At 37.5% G+C, this 18,863-nt stretch overlaps 2 protein-coding genes and 1 pseudogene across 3 annotated transcripts; 2 read left to right on the forward strand and 1 right to left on the reverse strand.

The window, feature by feature from the left end:
- The first annotated feature begins 3,138 nt into the window (after positions 1–3,138).
- LOC118195084 (uncharacterized) lies at positions 3,139–5,156 on the forward strand (annotated as a pseudogene). Its single transcript, XR_015038980.1, has 6 exons — positions 3,139–3,505; positions 3,589–3,669; positions 3,750–4,008; positions 4,098–4,424; positions 4,530–4,826; positions 4,919–5,156. The product of XR_015038980.1 is annotated as an uncharacterized LOC118195084 (transcript).
- Positions 5,157–5,167: 11 nt separating this feature from the next.
- Positions 5,168–6,259, forward strand: LOC118195086 (uncharacterized). Its single transcript, XM_035366322.2, has 3 exons — positions 5,168–5,319; positions 5,424–5,715; positions 5,815–6,259. The coding sequence occupies exons 1-3, from the start codon at positions 5,239–5,241 to the stop codon at positions 6,102–6,104; spliced, it is 663 nt and encodes a 220-aa protein (XP_035222213.2). The 5' UTR covers positions 5,168–5,238; the 3' UTR covers positions 6,105–6,259.
- Positions 6,260–12,950: 6,691 nt separating this feature from the next.
- Positions 12,951–14,694, reverse strand: LOC118195088 (uncharacterized). The gene is made up of 3 exons (XM_085809279.1): positions 14,152–14,694; positions 13,915–14,058; positions 12,951–13,818 (listed from the first exon to the last, which is right to left on the reverse strand). The coding sequence occupies exons 1-3, from the start codon at positions 14,176–14,178 to the stop codon at positions 13,243–13,245; spliced, it is 747 nt and encodes a 248-aa protein (XP_085665405.1). The 5' UTR covers positions 14,179–14,694; the 3' UTR covers positions 12,951–13,242.
- Between the last annotated feature and the right edge of the window lie 4,169 nt (positions 14,695–18,863).

An 18,863-nucleotide genomic window follows, 5' to 3' on the forward strand; every position in this document is an offset into this window, starting at 1 on the left:
CCATATTTGAAGATCACCTGGATGTCCAAATTGTAGTCTTTTCTTCGGAAAATTTGAACCGGGTAAGTCATTATTTTTGTCTCAATTAAAATATTTCTGTTTTCAAAATTTGTTTTTTATGTTTATAAACGAAACATTTTTAGGGCTTTTTTAAAATCGTAACTTGATTTTTCTATTTTGTTGTTCCATACTATATTTATGATAAAAATTTATTTGGGTACATGAGTAATTTTTAAAAAGTAGTGTTAACATTAAACAGTTTCTAACGGACTGAAAAATTAAGTGACTAATATTATGGTTTATGATTATTTTGTTTTCATGTTAAAAATATATATCTTGAGAAAATACACAGTGAATGTTTAAATTAAATTTATGCCTATATGCAGTTCGTTTCCATATTTAAAAAAAATGTAATTTCTAAAAACCGAACGCATGGTGAATTTTTATTTTTAGAGAACTTTAGCATTTTAGAATACTTTAAATTCGGTTCTGCATTAAAAAATATAATGTTCAAAACTGAATGTATTCTTTTTCTAAATTGTTCGATTCTGGAATTTATTTTTAGAGAAAAGTTTTTCATTTAGAAGTTTAAAATACACTCACGTTTGTGAAAATTGCAACACCAAGAAGGAATCGTCATAATTGAATGCAATTTAATACACAGTTGAGTGGTAGTGGTACAAATAAATGATTAAATGTTCAAAGCAAACAAACAAGAACAAGAGATCAGAATCAGTATTTTGTGTGGCCACCACGCGCCGCAATAAGTGCTGCTACACGACGTGGCATGGAGTCAAACAAAGTTTGAATGTCTGACTGAGGAAGAGCATTCCATATCGTTTGTACGCGTACCCAAAGTTCGTCTGCAGACGCAACAGGACGAGGATCACGAGCAAGACGCCGACCAATGACATCCCACACATGTTCAATTGGCGACATATCCGGGGAACACTCAGGCCAAGGAAGAAGCTGTACCTGCTGCGCTGCAAAGAAGGATTTAACAATCCGAGCAGTATGAGGGCGGGCATTGTCCTGTTGAAATACAGCGCCTGGCAAGCTTTGAAGGAAGGGAACAGCTTCGGGCTGTAGAACTTCACGGATATACCAGTTGCTGTTCAGATTCTCCATAATTCGTAGCAATTGAGATCGTCTATGATATGCTATGGCGCCCCAGACCATAACTCCGGGTGTTCGTCCACTGTGGCGTTCGATAATGCACTCCGGAAGGTGGCGTTCACCGGCATAGCGTCTGACACGAATGCGGCCATCATGGTACCACAAATTAAAGCGGGATTCGTCAGAAAACACGACATGCTGCCAAACAGCACGCCAGTCTCTATGCTGATTGGCCCATTGTAGCCGCAGGCGGCGATGGTCGTGCGTTAGGGGGATCCTGTATAAAGGAGTCCGTGCGCGCAGTCCACACTGCAGCAGACGTCTACGAATTGATGAAGCACACAATGAAACACCTGTAGCTATTGACCACAGTGCTGCCAATTGTCTAGAGGAAGCTGTACGGTCCGTCCGCGCCATGCGCACCAGGTGTCTATCATCGCGAGCTGACGTCACATTTCGGGGTCCACTCCCGGATTTCCGAGTTGTCCGACACTCGTCCGTCCACTGCTTCCAAACGCGCATCACTGTGCTGCTGTTACGCTGCACACGAGAGGCTACTGCACGATACGACAATCCAGCTTCACGATGGCCGATGATTCTCCCTCGTTCAAACTCTGTAAGTTGTTCAAATCTCGCTCGATTTCGTCGACGAGGCATAAGTACAGATTGAGTTAACGTTTACCACTAGCAGATAACCACCGATAACCATACACGCCTCGCTACAGCCGTCTATTTATTCGGATCCATCAGCCGTTCAGAGGGCGCTGCTCAGCATACGCATGCGCTACGGATTTGCAATTCTAATCATTTGCATATCATGCTCTACTTTGCATTTCCTGAAAATTTCAGCTCACTCGCGTAAGTCCTTCATGGTGTTGCAATTTTCACAAACGTGAGTGTATAACGTGAATCTTTATTTTTAAAATTACTTTAGATTTTTAGATTAACTTTATGTTTATGCATGTTCGCATAGAATGCACACAATTTATTTAGATGTTAAAAATATGACTTGTAAAAACGCATGGTGAAATTTTTAGATTAATTTTATGTAATTCGTTTCGATATTATAAATACATAGGGAATTTTTAGATCGCTTTACGTATGTAATTAAATTTAAAAACTGATTTCTAAAGGGTTTTATTTTGGAATTTAAGAGAAAAATTTTTTGTCTATGTTTTAGGTGGTCTATAAAGGGAAAGAGAGAGCACAACGGATCAATTTGTGGCTTCACGATGTGCATTATGACGTCATCAAATCCCTGAAAGGATTTTTCGGTAGCGACCATTACTGCACGTCCTGTGAAAAGGCCTATGAACATCCGGAAAACCACCGATGTGCCAACGCCTGCCCCATATGTTTGAGGACCGACTGTATTCCAGGCGTGCCCCAACGATGTCAGGATTGCGACCGTCTCTGCCGCTCCGATGCCTGCTTTGAAGCACACGAAGCCCTGACTGGAAAACAAGAGTTTTCACTCTGCGACAGGGTAAGTGTTTTTTGAAAATGTATCTTAATGAACAAAGTTAATTATCATGTAATTTTCTCGAAATGGTTATGTTTAAAAAAATTATTGTCGTTACAGGTATACCAGTGCAGAGAATGCTGCCAAGTGATTCGGAGACGCGATTGCCCTAAGGACCTGCATAGGTGTGGCACCACGAAATGCCCTTCTTGCAACCAGTTTGTCGTGGCTGCTGAGCACCGTTGCTATTTGCGACGTGTTGCCCCGAAGAAGTCCGAGGATAAGCTCATCTTTTTTGACTTTGAAACGGACCAGTCTTCGGGGGAGCATCTTGTGAATTTCGCGGTGGCTCAGTATGCCGAAGGCACAGAGAGAGTGTTTTCGGGCTATGCGGCTTGCCAAAACTTCTGCGCCTGGCTGTTTACCACACAGCACAAGGGCTTCACCGCCGTGGCTCATAACATGAAAGGGTAAGATAAAAATACCATAGTTTGCATGCTTTAGTTTTCATGGCTGTTTTTTTTCAATATTATTCATAATTTTTTTTACTTACAGGTTCGACGGTCAGTTCGTGATGGCCTGGCTCCTGGAGCAAGGCACAGCGCCGGAGGTGATCCCTAACGGGTCTATGATCATGAGTGTAAGACACCTTAGTCTGAACATTCGAGTCATAGACTCGTTAAATTTTCTACCGATGGCGTTGGCCAAATTTCCAGGATGCTTCGGTCTCAGCGAGCTGAAAAAGGGATACTTTCCCCATCTTTTCAACTCGCGAGAAAACCAAAATTATGTCGGACCGCTGCCTGAGCCCCGGTACTACAGCCCGGATACCATGAGCACTTCAGCACGACAAGCATTTCTGTCCTGGCATGAAGCACACAAGGGGGACGTGTTTAACTTTCAAGATGAGATGCTGGCCTATTGCAGGTATATTTTTTTCTTCTTGTTTTATTTTTTTATTTTTTTTTTTTTTATATATTTCGTATTTTTAACATTTTTTCTTTTAATAGATCGGACGTGGACATTCTTCGCCGTTGCTGCCTGGAGTTTCGAGCCCAGTTTTTGGATGTGGCGAATGTGGATCCATTCCAGTAAGTCATTTTCTCATTTTCTTATACAATAATAATCATATTTACAGTTCATTAAATCGTTCTTATTTTTGTCTTTTCAGATACGTGACCATCGCATCAGCCTGTATGGCAACGTATCGGAGTGGCCACATTCAACCCGACACGATTGCCATGGTGCCTACACACGGCTACATCAACTCAACGAATTACAGCCCTGATTCGATCCGATGGTTGGACTTTGTTGCTGCTTCGGAAGGCCTACAGATTCAACATGCGTTGAACGGTTCCGGAGAGCACAGAGTCGCCGGAATCTCGGTAGACGGATTCTGCCAAGAAACACAAACCGTCTATCAGTTTCAGGTAAGAAAATATAACCATTCCTTTTCTATGTGATTCTTTTTAGTGATTTATATGTTAAAGACTATTAATATATATTTGTATTATTTTAGGGCTGTTTCTTTCACGGATGTAGTTCGTGTTACGATGGTGATATCATACATCCACTGAAAGGGGTTTCCATGGCAACGTTAAGAGAAAAGACAGAAGAGACGACAAGAAAGCTTCGCACCCAGGATTTCCACGTCATCGAAATGTGGGAGCATGAATTTCAAAGAGAGAAGGAGGAAAATCCAGATCTCCAAGCTTTCCTGGATCAACACCATCTGAGGGATCGACTCAATCCTCGCGAGTCGTTTTTTGGAGGAAGGACCAATGCCCTCAAATTGTTCCACGAGGGAGACGCAAAATATGTGGATTTTACCTCCCTCTATCCCTGGGTTCGTACTTTTTATTATTTCAAAAATGTTTACTTAAACTTTTCTAAATTTTCTGTATATTTTTATGATGTGTTTTTTTCTGACTTTTTTTGTTTTTATTCACAGGTGAACAAGTATTGCGTCTACCCTGTGGGACATCCAACAATCATCACGGAAAGCTTTAGAGATGTGGAAGATTATTTTGGAATTATCCAATGCCGAGTGATTCCTCCACGGAATCTGTATCTTCCGGTACTGCCCTATCGGTGCCGGAAGAAGCTGATGTTCCCCCTGTGTCGGACTTGCGCCCTTCTTCAACTGCAGACTCCGTGTACCCACACAGACGACGAGCGAGCTCTTGTCGGAACGTGGGTAACGGAGGAAGTCAAACTGGCGAAAAAGAAAGGCTACCGCATCACACATGTAAGTACTCAAAGATTATTTTAATCTTTATTTAGTTTCAGAGGTTACTTTTAAAAAATTTTTATAACTGACATTTATTTTTTATTTTCTAGATTTACGAAGTGTACCATTTCCAGGCATCGTCTACTTCTCTGTTCAGATCATACATTGATCTGTTTCTGAAGATCAAGCAGGAAAGTAGCGGATGGCCTTCGGAGTGTGTGACGGAAGAAGCCAGACTGAAGTACATTCGCCAGTATGAAGAAAGAGAGGGCGTCAAGTTGGAGGCCGAAAAACCCTGGGCGTCGACAAGTCGCCAAGTTGGCCCTGAACAGTTTTTGGGGCAGGTAAGATAATTTCTTTTGTACTTAATTTTTATAAATATTTTTAATTCGTTGTGATTTATGATAGCTTTTTTTCACTCAGATGGGGTATGAACGTGAACAAAGCCCAACTGACCTATGTCCACACGGTGCCAGACTTCAATAAGATGTTGGCGGATTCTGCTAAAAAAGTAAGTTTCTTTACCGATTTTATTCATCTGTAAACTCAAAGAGTTTCAAACTGTAAACTTATGACTATTTTGAACTGTTATCTCATGACTCTTCTATTTTTTAGATCAAAGATGTCTTTCTTCCCACGCCTGAGGTGGCTGCCATTTCCTGGGAATCTGCGAAGGAGTTTGTGCCGCAGGATGCCTCTACCAACATTTTCCTAGCGACCTTCACAACAGCTTGGGCTCGTCTCAAGCTGTATAGTGAAATGGAGAAGTTGGGTAGAGATGTCCTGTACCACGACACAGACTCCATCATCTATGCCTCGAATGGCCGCAATGATCCCCCCTTGGGCAACTTCCTGGGTGAATTTACGGATGAACTGGAGGGTGATGTCATCAAAACCTTTGTCTCTGGTAAGGACCTTTAAAAAAATTTCTTTATTTAACATGTACCAAAAATATTGAAAGTTTTTCTATTATCTCTTTTTTTCTCATGATGTTTTATTTTTTCAGGAGGACCGAAAAACTATGCTTATCAGACGGCCACTGGGAAAACCTGCTGCAAAGTCCGAGGATTTTCATTGAATTTCCGGAATTCTCAGTTGCTGAATTTTGAAAGTATGAAACGGTTGGTCTGCAGCCTCGACCGAAGTGAGATCATCTCTCTCCACAACCCCTCCAAAATCACCCGAGAAGCGAAGAGAAGAAAGGTGATGAATAAACCCGAGACAAAAATGTACAGAATTGTGTTGGATAAACGGGTAATTCAAAAAGACTTGAGCACATTGCCGTATGGTCATTAGTATATTGAAGAAGAACTTTTTATGTTTATGTTAGAACCTTATCTGAAAATGAAATTTTGTATGTAAATATATATATATATATATATATATATATGCAGAATCATGCATTTGTATGTGTATAAAAGAAAACTTATTTAGGAAAAAAAAATAAACAGAAGTTTGAATGATAAAATTGTGTTTTTCTTATTTGAAAGGATTTCATGAAAGGTAAGTTTTTTCTAGAAAATAATTGTCATATTTTATTTTCAAAAATTATGTTAACTTAATTAGAAAGAAATACAACACCAATGATCAGCCATTACATTTATTCACGTATTATTACAATTTCAGCCATAGTTTGGAAGATGCGTTTCTTTTAGGTCTAGCATACATAGTTTTTACATTCATTAAATGTTTGTTTTTCACAAAGTCTTGAGGAAAGTTGTTAACATTCAGTACATTTTTAAACTGTTCAAAGGCAAAAGGTTTTTGAGTTCTATTTCTCAACAGAAAGTTTATCAACTGAACAATGTCAGAGCCAGAAAACACATGATCATCCAGAATGAGTTCTTTATTCTGTGTCCAGGAAATCTGATGCTCTTTTAGAAAATCTATTATTTTCTGTGCCGTTCTTTTCTGCTTCACAGGAACTGTTTGCATAATTTCTTTTTCTATATCTTTCTCAGAACGTTGTTCAGGCGGTTGTTCTTCGGAAGTGTTCACATGAGGAAATGTAACATACTTTTGCAGAACCTGGATGTACAATTTAGACTTTTCTTCATCGTCCATTTTCTTTTTTAAGATGTTTCGAATTTGTGTGTCTAAATCACTCAAATGTTCATCTTCAAATTGCTGCATACGATCCAGGGGTATCAGCGCAAATTTCTTACTGTGTTCCATGGATAAGGGAGGATAAGACACTGACTGCTGCAGGAATCAGGAAAGATAGGAAACCGTCACCTTTTTGAACCAAAAGACGTCTTTTCTTAAAAAGAGGTACTTTTTTGTCCGCTAGTTTTCTTAAAGTTCTTTTAAAAGGGGCGAGTCGATTTTTGACCCGTTTGGTGATGGGTACGTTTCCTTTTAGAAGATTTAAAACACACTCACAAACTGATTTTATGAGATGATTCGGACACTTTTTCAGTACAGCTGCTTTTATTCGACTTTTTCCTAATAGTTTTAGATAATCCACATCCTTCAGATGAGACATTCTGATGACAAATGAGCTCTTTTTCTTGCATACTTTCTTTTATATAGGTAGCAAATGCAGCCGCTTTGTTTAAAGCACAGCAATTAAATCCTTTTGCATGAATCGAACATGTTAAAGAACTTTTCTTTTTTAAATTCTCTATCTTAGGACAGTCTAGATTTATGATGTCTCTACATAATAAATTTTCTAAAAATAATTTCTTTTCTAATCCTTTCACGTATATGACAGAATAAATAGATGACAAATATTGCAGAATAATACGAAGATGAGTATAAGGTAATACACCCTCACTCCAATTCACATGATGACGATTTCTTGTGACCCAAGCAAAACACTTTTGCTGAGATCGTGATAATGTTTTCCAAGGCTGAGGAGGTAAAAATGACCAGCAACTGTGATATCCTTCATGCACGGAGTAAAAAGCTAATTCTTTAACAATGTAATAATGAGGCATCCACTGAAAACCTTCGAAATCGATCACGATGGGAGAAGACATGTTAGCCATTCGACGTCTAAAACTGAAATGAACTATCGGGGCTGGTAGACATAGTATTTATCCCCAGGAAAGATGCCTGTACGAAGGCGAAGCGTTTCACTTGTTTCAGGTCGTAAATCAATCAACAAGTAGCTAAATGGGGTTGAAGTAGCATCCTGAAAAATTTCTTGAAAGGCCTTTACTTTTCCGGGGAACATTTGTTTAGCTAAATGCATAATTTGACTTTTATCTCTAGGATTTTTGTATAGGACAAGGTAATGGGAATTTAAATGAATATTTCTCATCTCCTTGCCTTGGTGAAAAAGATTTTGTGTTATAAAAACGACTGAAAGGTTTCGGTGATGACTTCCTTTTGTAAAAAGTTTGCTTAAGCGAGTATCACTTGCTAATTCAGACATTAAATCGTCTATGATAATTAAAGCATTTTGAAGAGTCTGCAGGTTAGATGGTAATCCTTCTTCAAAATTTACTTTTTTCATGGAATTAAAAAGAGGTTGATAACTTCCGTAGCAATAAATAATATTGGTCGGCATGGGATGGAACATTTTATGATCTATCAATTTCTTCACAAAAAATGTTTTTCCCGAACCGGTAGGTCCGCTCAGAAGACAAGTAGAAGGATGTACGAACTTGGGCAGTTCCATTTTTGGAAATGACAGCATATTAAGAAAACACTGACTTTTATACTTTATCGAAAATCCTTTTGCATGAGACATTTATTCATTTTGTTTAAATAAGTGTAGAAAGAAGAAACACAAGAGACATTTTTACAAATTAAAGCAACTTTACTTTTTAAAAATCATATTTACACCATATCTTTTTTTGACAAATTGAAATATTTGGAAATCATGATTCTTCCCATCTAAGGGTGATACAATGAGTTCCATACAGAGTCCTTGACAGCGTTTAATAATGAAATAAATACAATAATGTCCACATACATTAGAAGTTAAACTCTGAAGCGAAATCTTGTTCCAGCAAACATGACGATATTTCTTGACAAAGAATGTGATATCTTTTCCATATACTTCAGGCGGGAGTACATAAGAGTCAAAAAATTCCAGAGTCTGTTTGTCTGCAATGTAGACAGCTAGCAATGAGTTCCTTTTTCATCATGTTTATCCGTATTGAGCACCAGTGCACAGGGAAAACTTTGAATCGCAGGTATTTTATCACAAGGAAAAACACCCGCATAATATCTCAAAGAAATAGGATCTCGAGATAAGATTTGATGAATCTGTGATGAATTCATCAGTTTCCAAAATCGTACAGAATATTTCGAGCTTTATTGATTTCTATCAAATTTTCAAATTCAGCGTACACTAATAACGAAACAGTTTGTTGTAAGGGAGTCCCAAATTTTATTTCTAATCTTAAGTTGCTGTGTCGAACTAGATTTAAATGAGAGCCATCACAAAGGTCAGGTGACAGGTCGAAGCGAAATAAGGAATATCCTTTTGAAAATTCTGATCTTGAAAGGTAAAGTCCTCTGTCGTCTGCATTCATAAATAAATTCTGATAAGCTCGTATGAAATGATTTTTGTCAAAATTAGGATGAAGAGGATTATGAGGTACCGGTTGCCCGTCCACATAAACGCCTATAAAGTTCATATTATAATGCTTAAATTCAAAAGGAGACTTTTTATAGTTTCCGTTAAAGGCATCATTATCGACACATGCCACCACAATACGATTAGGCATTTGACCTATGAAAATATTGTCTTGAATAAAACTCATATTTCCCGTTGGAATGGAATAGGCTTTGCAGAGCACTCTATTAATGGGATATTTGGCTGTTGATTTTTCTAGGCTTTTGGCATGTCCTAGCACAACACCTGGGCTGACTCTCACTTTGCGTACAAACAATGAAGCTTGTTCGAGTAAAACTTTAAATTCACCTTCGCCCAATAAACAAAATTCAGGTTTGCTGCGTATGAGTTTAATTTTCATATCCACCATATTCAGCAAAAGTCTTTCCTGATGAAACATATCCAAGTGCAATCGGCCAATCATATCGACCGAAGCACTCAGTTTAAACAATTCTGCTCGTTGGTTGAATCCTTCATTCGGCTGAGTGTCTTGAATATCAAAAACGTTCATACGTCCTGCTGTATATTTGAAAAACAATTCTGGTGACAGTTGAGACGTTTTCGTATCAAAACCATGATTCAATAATTTTTCTATCATGGCTCCTGTAAGGATACGTGTTATTACTGGTGGAAACGAGTCTTTCATTTAAGCTAATATCCACTTGAGAAAACATAGAATGTAAAAAGAGATTGACAGGTCCCACTTTACTTTCAGCCGTGATTGGCTTGCCATCATTTTTTAAAATTTTCACTTTGACGTAGAGTTGTGTCTGTGATAAGTCTAGGTAGTCGCCTCCGCTTCCAGAAACATTGAACTCGACAGGACTTCCTTCCGATACATTGGCTAATGGATGAAATTCAACCCACTGACCTTCTTCGATAACTGTTTGTGTGGGAGGTAACGAAAATAAATCCAATTCGGATTTTGCGCATTCCGGAGAATCTTTTAACAGAAAAGCCATTACGAGTCAAAAATATCACGTCGTTGCACCTTCCTGGCTTTAGACGAAATGAAGTGTTTGGGGGTTTTGCGCTTCCTTTTAAACCTTCCGTGACCAATCATCTCATCTGCTTTCTGAACTGCTTTCCTCGCTAATTTTTTGCCAGCTTCTTTAGATCTGGTTTTGAGGGAGACTTTAAAATTTTCTCCCGACAATACGTCGTTTGCAATTTGTGTTCCAGTCCGCAAGGCTTCTTTTCCGACTGTTTTGGCTCCACTCATCAAAAAAGGCATAGCACTGCGAAACAGCTTTGCAAAAAATCCACCAATACCATAACCTTTCTGTAAAATGGTTCCTTGATAGTAAGGTAATCCATTTCCAGTTTGAGCTAAATAATAATCTTCAAATTTTTTCGTGCAACACGTATAAGGCACCCGCATGTTTGATGCTTCTAATCTTGCATACACAATCCAAATGAAATCAATATGCAAATGAAGGCTTCTTTTATAGAATTTGTCTCAGACGAAAATGCAACACAAGAAATACTTTGCCTCTTTCGAATGGTACTAAATCTCCAGAGTGAAGTCTTATGTCAATATGTATAGTCTGAAAATGTTGACGGATAACTGGCAAGTAAAAGGGCCGGGGGTAATGAGCGTTTATGATGTCTCCGTCATTTCCTTCTACGGTGACAATTTTTAACAACGGGGCTTGTACATCTCCCACAATTTGAGGTTCTACGAGATCGCAATACACATACATGACAGGAAAAGATACTTTGGGATCGGCTACAAAAGGACTTTGTTCCAATCCTTTGTAAACACCCGGCTTGAACCCTAGAAGCTCCGCTAATCCTTCGTGAAGAATGACTTTGCAGTTTTCGTCGGTCTTAATGGTCACTTTTTTCGTAACAGGATGATAACTGAATTCAATCTTATTTTTATGGGAAGGTATTTTCATGGCTTTTAATAAATCTGGTATCGTTTCATAACATCCTGGAGGCACTCTTCGACCTTCCAATTTTCCATCACCCAAATCAAATCCAAATAAATTACTGTCTTTTCGGACGTTATACCATGTGTGAGGGTAAATAAAGTCCACAAGAGATAACTCCCACTGACTATTTAAATCCATCGGAGTAGGAAGCTGAGTGGTAAATTGTGATATTTTGTTGTCTGGAAAAAAACGCATGGAGCTGTCGCTGATCAGTGTGATAAAGAAAGACATGTTTCGTTCAAATGACAGATAAGCAGAATTTACGGGCCTTTTATACCCTTCTCACATCCTCCACCCAAGCATTGAAGCTTTCGGGGTACCCCTGAAATTTCACAAAATATTCTATTTTCCCGCGACGTTTCCTCTTTCTTAAAACTTTTTCTACAGGATAATAACCAGAGTCCGAAACCTTTTGAAGTTCTTGTTTGTAAAACGTTCCTTGTATAACTTCTCCTGCAAGATCTTTCAGTTTATAGACAACAGGAATTCGTCGAATAATTTTATAGATTGTAAAAATTTCTCGTGTCCAATTTTGTTCGTATCCTTTCTCAAAGACCATTTTTTCTCGGCTGATGCGTACCGTATCTCCAATCTTTAAATCTGAAGAAACAGGCACTTGTGCTGGTTGCTGTCCGTATAATGTTTTCCAAATTCTTTCTTGATTTTGTAGCGTAACGGATACAGGTTCTGTCTTAATACTACGATGCCATGTATGGTTATAACTGGATATCAATTTATCAATCACATCAATGTACTTTCGTGTATTCATTTCGGTAAAGTATTTCCACATTTTTGTTTTTAGAGTTCGATTAAATCGTTCTACGACAGAAGCTTTGGTTGTATTATGTGTCGTAAAAAAGCGAACGTTTCTCTTTTTCAAAAAATTTTGAACTTGTTTATTGGTAAACTCTTTCCCTGCATCTGTTTGTAATGATTCGGGTGTACGTTCCGAAAATATCTTTTCGAAAGCGGATTGGATGGACACAGATGTTTTATCTTTGAGAGGGATAGCCCAAGCGTATTTGGAAAGGATATCTATACAGGTCAGCAAATATTTATATCCATCATTAAAAGAGGCCAGGGATTGCATATCCACTAAATCAGATTGAAATTGCTCGTTTAAGCCTCCTACGATGACTCTGTTCCTGGGAAACGTGTGCCTCAAAGGCTTGTGCAAAGTATAAGAATCCTTGGTTTGCAACCATTTCTGGATGTCTTTTGTTTTTACGCGACCTTTTAAAGCACGATGCAAAGCAGCAACACCCCCGAAGCTTGCGGGGACCTGAGGATCCCGATAGGTCTGAGCAAGAGCTGCGTTCATTGCAACAGTTGTTATGATCTAAACGTACACTGATATTCATTTATATATGTTTAACTAGAACAGAAAAAAAGTTTACTAGTTTCACGTATATTAAGATTCTAGAAATAGGTCTAAAAAACAAGAGAGAAAAATGAATGTTACTTAACATCTCAAAGTCTGAACAATGAATGATACATGTTTAAGAATAACAACACTATTTATACTCTATAAAAGTCAACAGGTATTTTGAAAATAATTTATGTGAGTAATCATTACAGATAAATTCTTTTAAATAAGGTCTGAACCTGGAGACAGTCATGAGATCGTTGTAAAATAAAATAACATTTATTGAGCATCCTAATTATTTTACAAATATTCATAGTATTCAATACCTAAGACACCATTGGTAGTACAAAATGTGTTTCTTACTTCATCGAGTACATGGTTTAAACACACAGATTTTAAAAAGTCCTTGGTAATGTAGTGAGCAGGTTTCACTAACATTAAATAGGATTCTTCACCCCAAATGTTTCCATAAAATTGCCTGGCGATGTCAACAGCATTGAATCTCAGAGCAATGGCATTCACAGTTTCTGTTTTATGAACGAGTTCTTCACAGTCTTTCAGCTAGGGATATTTCAGTTCGTCTTGTTGATTAAGAAGTTCTTCAAGTGACGTCTTCAGAATGGTTTGAAGTCGCGCTCTTCCCATAGAAATGTCAAAGGATTGGGGTAGATTTTCCTCTCTGACAGGTTCGTCGGATACGCTTTCGTAGGCTTCACAAAAGTTCATGTTTTGATAAATGAGGTTGGTGACAATATCGCTGATACGGCTAAAGTTGGACATCAATTCTTCCCACTGCGTCGTTGTAATGCTGAGGCTACTTTTTTCATCTCCTTGAGCAGAAAGTTGTTTCAGAGTGAAGTGGGAATCTTTATATGTGACTACAAAGTTCTTGGGCAACTCCAGATTCAGTGTCAGCAGGTCTGGTTCCTCCACTGTCATGTTGGTTGCGAGAACATTCAAACACCATGGCTCAAAATTCACTCCTCGTCTTGACGGATAGTAAGCTTTACCATATTTGGCATACTCTCGGATGTGCACAGTCACTTTTCCCTTGTAAATGCTGGGTCCCACAAAGACATTATTTCCCATGTGAGTGAGCTCCTCTGGAATAGCGTCTTCGGTGAAAAGTCCTTTGCGCTGAAAAAAAAAAAACAGTTAGTATAGAATACATTAAAAATGGGGTCACATACAATATCAACTTTGACATATAAACTACGTTTCGCAAATACGTACTTTTTTCTCAAAATGGGTTGTTTCTTCTGCTTTTCTTTTGGCACAAGAGCTAGTTGATTCTCTGGGAACAACTAGGGTGCGGTCTTCATGGTTCAACACTTTATCGTTCAAAGACATAGGTTTTTTCTCAAACAAGTTTTCCATCTGAAAAAAGTAAAGCCAAATTAAATACACATTGTTCCACAATTTTTAAAGATTAAACTTCTAAAAACAGTAAATTTTCAATAAGTTACTTACTTCTTTGTTGTTTTGTGGCTGATCCATTCGAAGCAGTGAAGAAAGATTGTCGAAGCAAAAGCAGGTACGTACACTCAGGTCGACAGCAGGAAAGAAATGCGGAACGTTGCTCAGGATAACCTTATATTAGGTAGGAACTCTTTATTTCATCTGAACGATGATTGGTTAAGAGACGGTGAGGTCATATTTCAAAGAATCTGATTGGTCCACAGAAAAGTATCCCTACACCTAAAGCGGAGGCACACAAAAGTGTGATACGGCAGACGCCATTTTGTAAAATAACAAGCTCCAACAGGTTACGGGTGATGTCACTCTCCTGACGCCATTTTGTAAAAACGTGCTCAAACAAGAAACGGATGATGTCATTCAAAAACACGTGTTAAGCGATCGTTACCATAAACATAAAAAATAGTGTCGTTGCCACAAAAAATAAAAACTTTGGAAAGATCGTTGTCACAGAATCAAAAACAAAACGATACATCATGTCATTCCGTCTACATCATCCCATCCATCTACGTCACTTCCGGTTGTCACGTGATCCAATATGGCGCCGGTGTCGCCACTTCCGGGGGAAATCCAAGATGGCAGAGGCCACGCCCCCGTTGAATCACCCATTGTTCTATTACGTCATGGCGGCATCCTTTGACCGCACGGTTACCCGCGCTTACTACTCCTCTGCAGTGCAGTAACGTGACTGGTGACATGAGGAGTGTGGCGTGAGGAATGTGGCCGATGGCAGCGAACGAGAAAGTGCTTATATTAGGATCCTTGAAAGCCATGAGTTATTACTTTTATAATTGTGAGTATGATACATTTTGCCATTAATAAAAGGAAGCTACAGTCCACTTAAGTGTTATTATTACTTGAAAGCAAACATAATGGTCATGCGTCGATCGGAGTAAAAGAACGGGAGACAAGAGCGTTCCTCACTTTCGATTTGGCATGAAAACAATAGATTCGGGTCAGTGTTTCCTTTTATACATTTATAATGAGTTTAAAAGAACTTTTGGTGAAAAAGGGTTTTAAAAACCCAACTAACTAAGCTAAAACAGAAGGTAAGCAGATACTGGTTTTTCTGAAGTTACTGACTTTGATTTAATTGAAGAAAAGTTTAAAAATTTAGAATTAGATTCTAAAGTTATTATCGAAACCAGTTACAATGTTTGTGATTAAAACGAAATTAATACATATTTTGGTGAACATGAAGAAGTTATTGAAATATTTGATAACCGGAAATTTGAGTTAAAAAAATTCTCCAATTCTATTCTTACTTCAAATCAATCTTTAAATATAAAACTACCAAACATATCGTTTCCTATTTTCATTTTCAATTTGCATAATTGGTTATCATTTCGAGATATTTTAAAGCCAGTGTTCATCAAAATCCAAACATATCAAAAGCTGTAATATTTCTTCAATATTTAGTCTTCTTTAAAAGGATATGCCTTGCGAATCATACGATCGATTGCTATTGCGGATGCAAATTATGATCTTGCTTGGTCATTGTTAGAGGAACGTTACTCAAATATGAGAACAAATACATGCGCATTTAAAGAGATTTCGTAGCTCTCCGAATGTGCGAAATGAGCCATAGTCTGCCATATTAGCTGACTCATAGTCGTAATGAGTCATAGTTTGCCATTCACTCGTGCCAGATGGCACAAATGAATGAGTGAGAGTTAGAAATATTAGAACAAACAGTAGGTGGATTCGCTTATATCATTTTTGCATATGTGTTGAATATTTAGTTTCTAACAAGAAACTGTTGAGAAAGGCACATTAAAAAAGAAAGTTTGCCTAGTTTAAATGAATTGTTAGAATTTCTAAGGGACCATGCTAGAGCAATTAGCGCCTCCAAACCAACTCTTAAAGTAAAACGGAATTGTCCAGAAGTTACTACGACTTTTTCTGGAGTAAGAATAATTAATTTAAAATGTATTTTGTGTAGAACAGGATCTCACGTTTTATTTAAGTGTCCTCAATTTGAAAAATCTGTCCGTGGATGAAAGGTTAGAAATAGTGAAAGAACATAATCTTTGTTTCAATTGTCTTTCTTCTAATCATAGTGTTAAAAACTGTAAGTCAAAAGTATCCTGTTTTGAGTGTGATAAAAGGCATCCCATAAGCCTGCATTTTTAAAGGGAGAAGAATAAAATCAATTCCACCGCAATTACATGTAAGGACTGCAATTTTAGCTCATGTTCGAAGATTGATGACCAAAGGGTGGAAAACGAAAATTCCTCTTTGAATGAAAGTGCAAAGCACTCGATTGCTCCAACGAGTTTTATGAATAATAATCAACGAACCGTTTTGCTGAGTACAGCTACTTGTTTATTGAAAGATAAATTAGGTCGGTCTCTAAAGTGCCAAGATCTACAAGATGCAATATAAATGTCAAATTTCGTTATGAAAAGGTGCGCAGAGAGGTTCTTTTCAGTTAAAAAGAGAAAAGAACTAACACCGCAGTTACTTGATTATTAAGGAGTGTACTATAGCCACAATCAAAAACAAGGATTGAAATTTTAAACGGGAACTGGATTTTCTAATTGCACAAAAAATAACTAATTTAACACCATCTAAAGTATTAAATGCTTGGGTAGAGGGATTAAATAATGTAAAACTGGCGGATGTTAATTTTAACAATAAGGTGATATTGATGTGCTTTAGAGGCAAAAGGTTTTATGAGCTGTTAAGACCAGAACATTTACACCCAAAATGTTAATTTTACAAAAGACTAATATTAATTAATTACATTAATATTAATTTTACAAAATACAGTGTTCTTATATGTAGTAAGATGAGAATTAGTTACAGAAAATGATTTGCAGAAAACAATGAAAAGAAAAATGTTTGGAAAACAGAGATCAATGGAAAAAAAGTTTGGGAAACAGAGATCATTGGAACTGGAAAACCCCAAAATAAAGAAAATTTAATTTTCAGAAGCATTTTGCTGAACATTATATACAATATATAATATCGATAGGTATGTTGTTAAAATACCGTTAAGACAGGATCCAGCCACTTTATGAAAATCCAAACAGATTGCGTGAGATTGGACGTGGTAAGCCAATTAAAACTTTTGATCTAACCATGTAAGATATAGCCTTTTTAGGCCACATAAACTGAACTAGATTCTACAATAAACCTGGTGAATTTTCGCACAGGTGTGAAGTAAATACCAGCACAAGAGAAGGGTGAAAATAACCCTTTATTAATTCCATCTATTAACAGAAAAGCAAGTACTTCGTGTTTACACTAACACCGGCTACCTGCGGTGGAACTTAAACGTTATTACACAATCAAATTAATTAATAATAATAAATCAATCAATTAAATAATCAAATTAAAAAGTCTAAATACTTACTTACTTACCACCAGCTGAGTTCCTGCACCGCCTGTTATATGACTATCAGCATTTGTACCCAATTGGTGGAGCATTCTAATATCGCTAAGCCTAGCCAAAATCGCTATAAAATATTAAAATTTACTTAAAAATTAAATAAATCTGTAGCTGAATTTATAGAGCTAATTTGGAAGATAGGTATTTAGGACCTATGGTTATTAAAGATATTCTGTCAAGACTTTGACTGTGCTGAATGATTTCTTAGATTGCTTTTAGATTTTCCCAGTTCATTGCCAGGTAGTCTAAACAGTCTATAGAATAGTGCTGGATTAGCACGTTAAAGTAAGGCTAACTTAGGTTGACTCAACAAAACCTAACAGGCGTGACAATAATCCGAAATAGCCAAGGAACGTACTAGCGTAACAGCAATGTCAGAAACGAAACGTACGCTGGATAGCGAAAACACGTTCTGAATAAACTCAGAGATTCACCCGCTTAAATACTCACTTCACTTAACTGTAAATTTACATTTTGGCAAGGATATGCGAGGGGAAAATGAGAGGTTCAGGAAAGGTAGCAACCTTAAAATAATTTTTTATAGCGTGCTTTATGTAATAAGCGTACAACACTTACCGACTACCCCATATCTACTTGATAGAACTAGACCACCTAGAACTGAGAGAAACACCCTACAATCAATTCTCAGCCTGAGATGCTAACGTTAATGAAAATTAACTTAGTGTTGGCTGGAGAGCCTAACTTTTCACTTTACATCCATTCTAAATTAATTTTAACTTTAGTACTCTTCACAACTAAATTAGACTCTTCTTTCATTCAAAGCACACATATCAAGCATGCACAGTACTTTAAGTATTTAAGAATTCAAGCATTTTCGTTTTTGCATAAATAATTTCTTTCTTTACGTAGCTAAAAATAAACCCAAATTAATTACATGCAACAATTTTCTAAAGTTTTTTAGTATCGAAGTTGTTTAGTCATGCAGGTACATTTACTCATTTTAATCTTTCTACCCACATTAAGATTACCCCTTGCTCTCCAGCACTGTCTACTGCATGTGCGAGCGTCCTTCATGTAATATACGTACAACACTTATAATGTGTTTCTCCCGCCTTCTTGCCTTCGTGGTGTAGGGGTCAGCATGCTTGGCGTGTATTCGAGAGGTCTGTGGTTCGAATCCCGGGGAGGGCACTGCTCATTTATCATGCTTCCAGCTTCAAAAAATACCTAATGTCTCTACAGTGGCACTTGAACTAAAAAAGGTGGTGAATGATGATTCTTCACCACCAGAATTTGGGGATTGGGCCACCTAATCCCCAGTTACCCTTTAAAAGTGGGAATATGTAACGTA

This window comes from Stegodyphus dumicola, chromosome X2 (assembly GCF_044657685.1).
Source record: "Stegodyphus dumicola isolate Sdum_Otavi_A_Nest chromosome X2, ASM4465768v1".
NCBI classification, from domain to species: Eukaryota; Metazoa; Arthropoda; class Arachnida; order Araneae; family Eresidae; genus Stegodyphus; species Stegodyphus dumicola.

Excerpts from the sequence above, each read along its gene's own strand:
- LOC118195086 (XM_035366322.2), top strand. The coding sequence starts at position 5,239 with ATGAACGTGAACAAAGCCCAACTGACCTATGTCCACACGGTGCCAGAC. Across the intron at positions 5,320-5,423 it reads TGGCGGATTCTGCTAAAAAA|ATCAAAGATGTCTTTCTTCC; the intron begins GTAAGTTTCTTT and ends TCTATTTTTTAG. Across the intron at positions 5,716-5,814 it reads CATCAAAACCTTTGTCTCTG|GAGGACCGAAAAACTATGCT; the intron begins GTAAGGACCTTT and ends TTATTTTTTCAG.
- LOC118195088 (XM_085809279.1), bottom strand. The coding sequence starts at position 14,178 with ATGGATCAGCCACAAAACAACAAAGAA. Across the intron at positions 14,059-14,151 it reads AGCCACAAAACAACAAAGAA|ATGGAAAACTTGTTTGAGAA; the intron begins GTAAGTAACTTA and ends TACTTTTTTCAG. Across the intron at positions 13,819-13,914 it reads CAACCCATTTTGAGAAAAAA|CGCAAAGGACTTTTCACCGA; the intron begins GTACGTATTTGC and ends TTTTTTTTTCAG.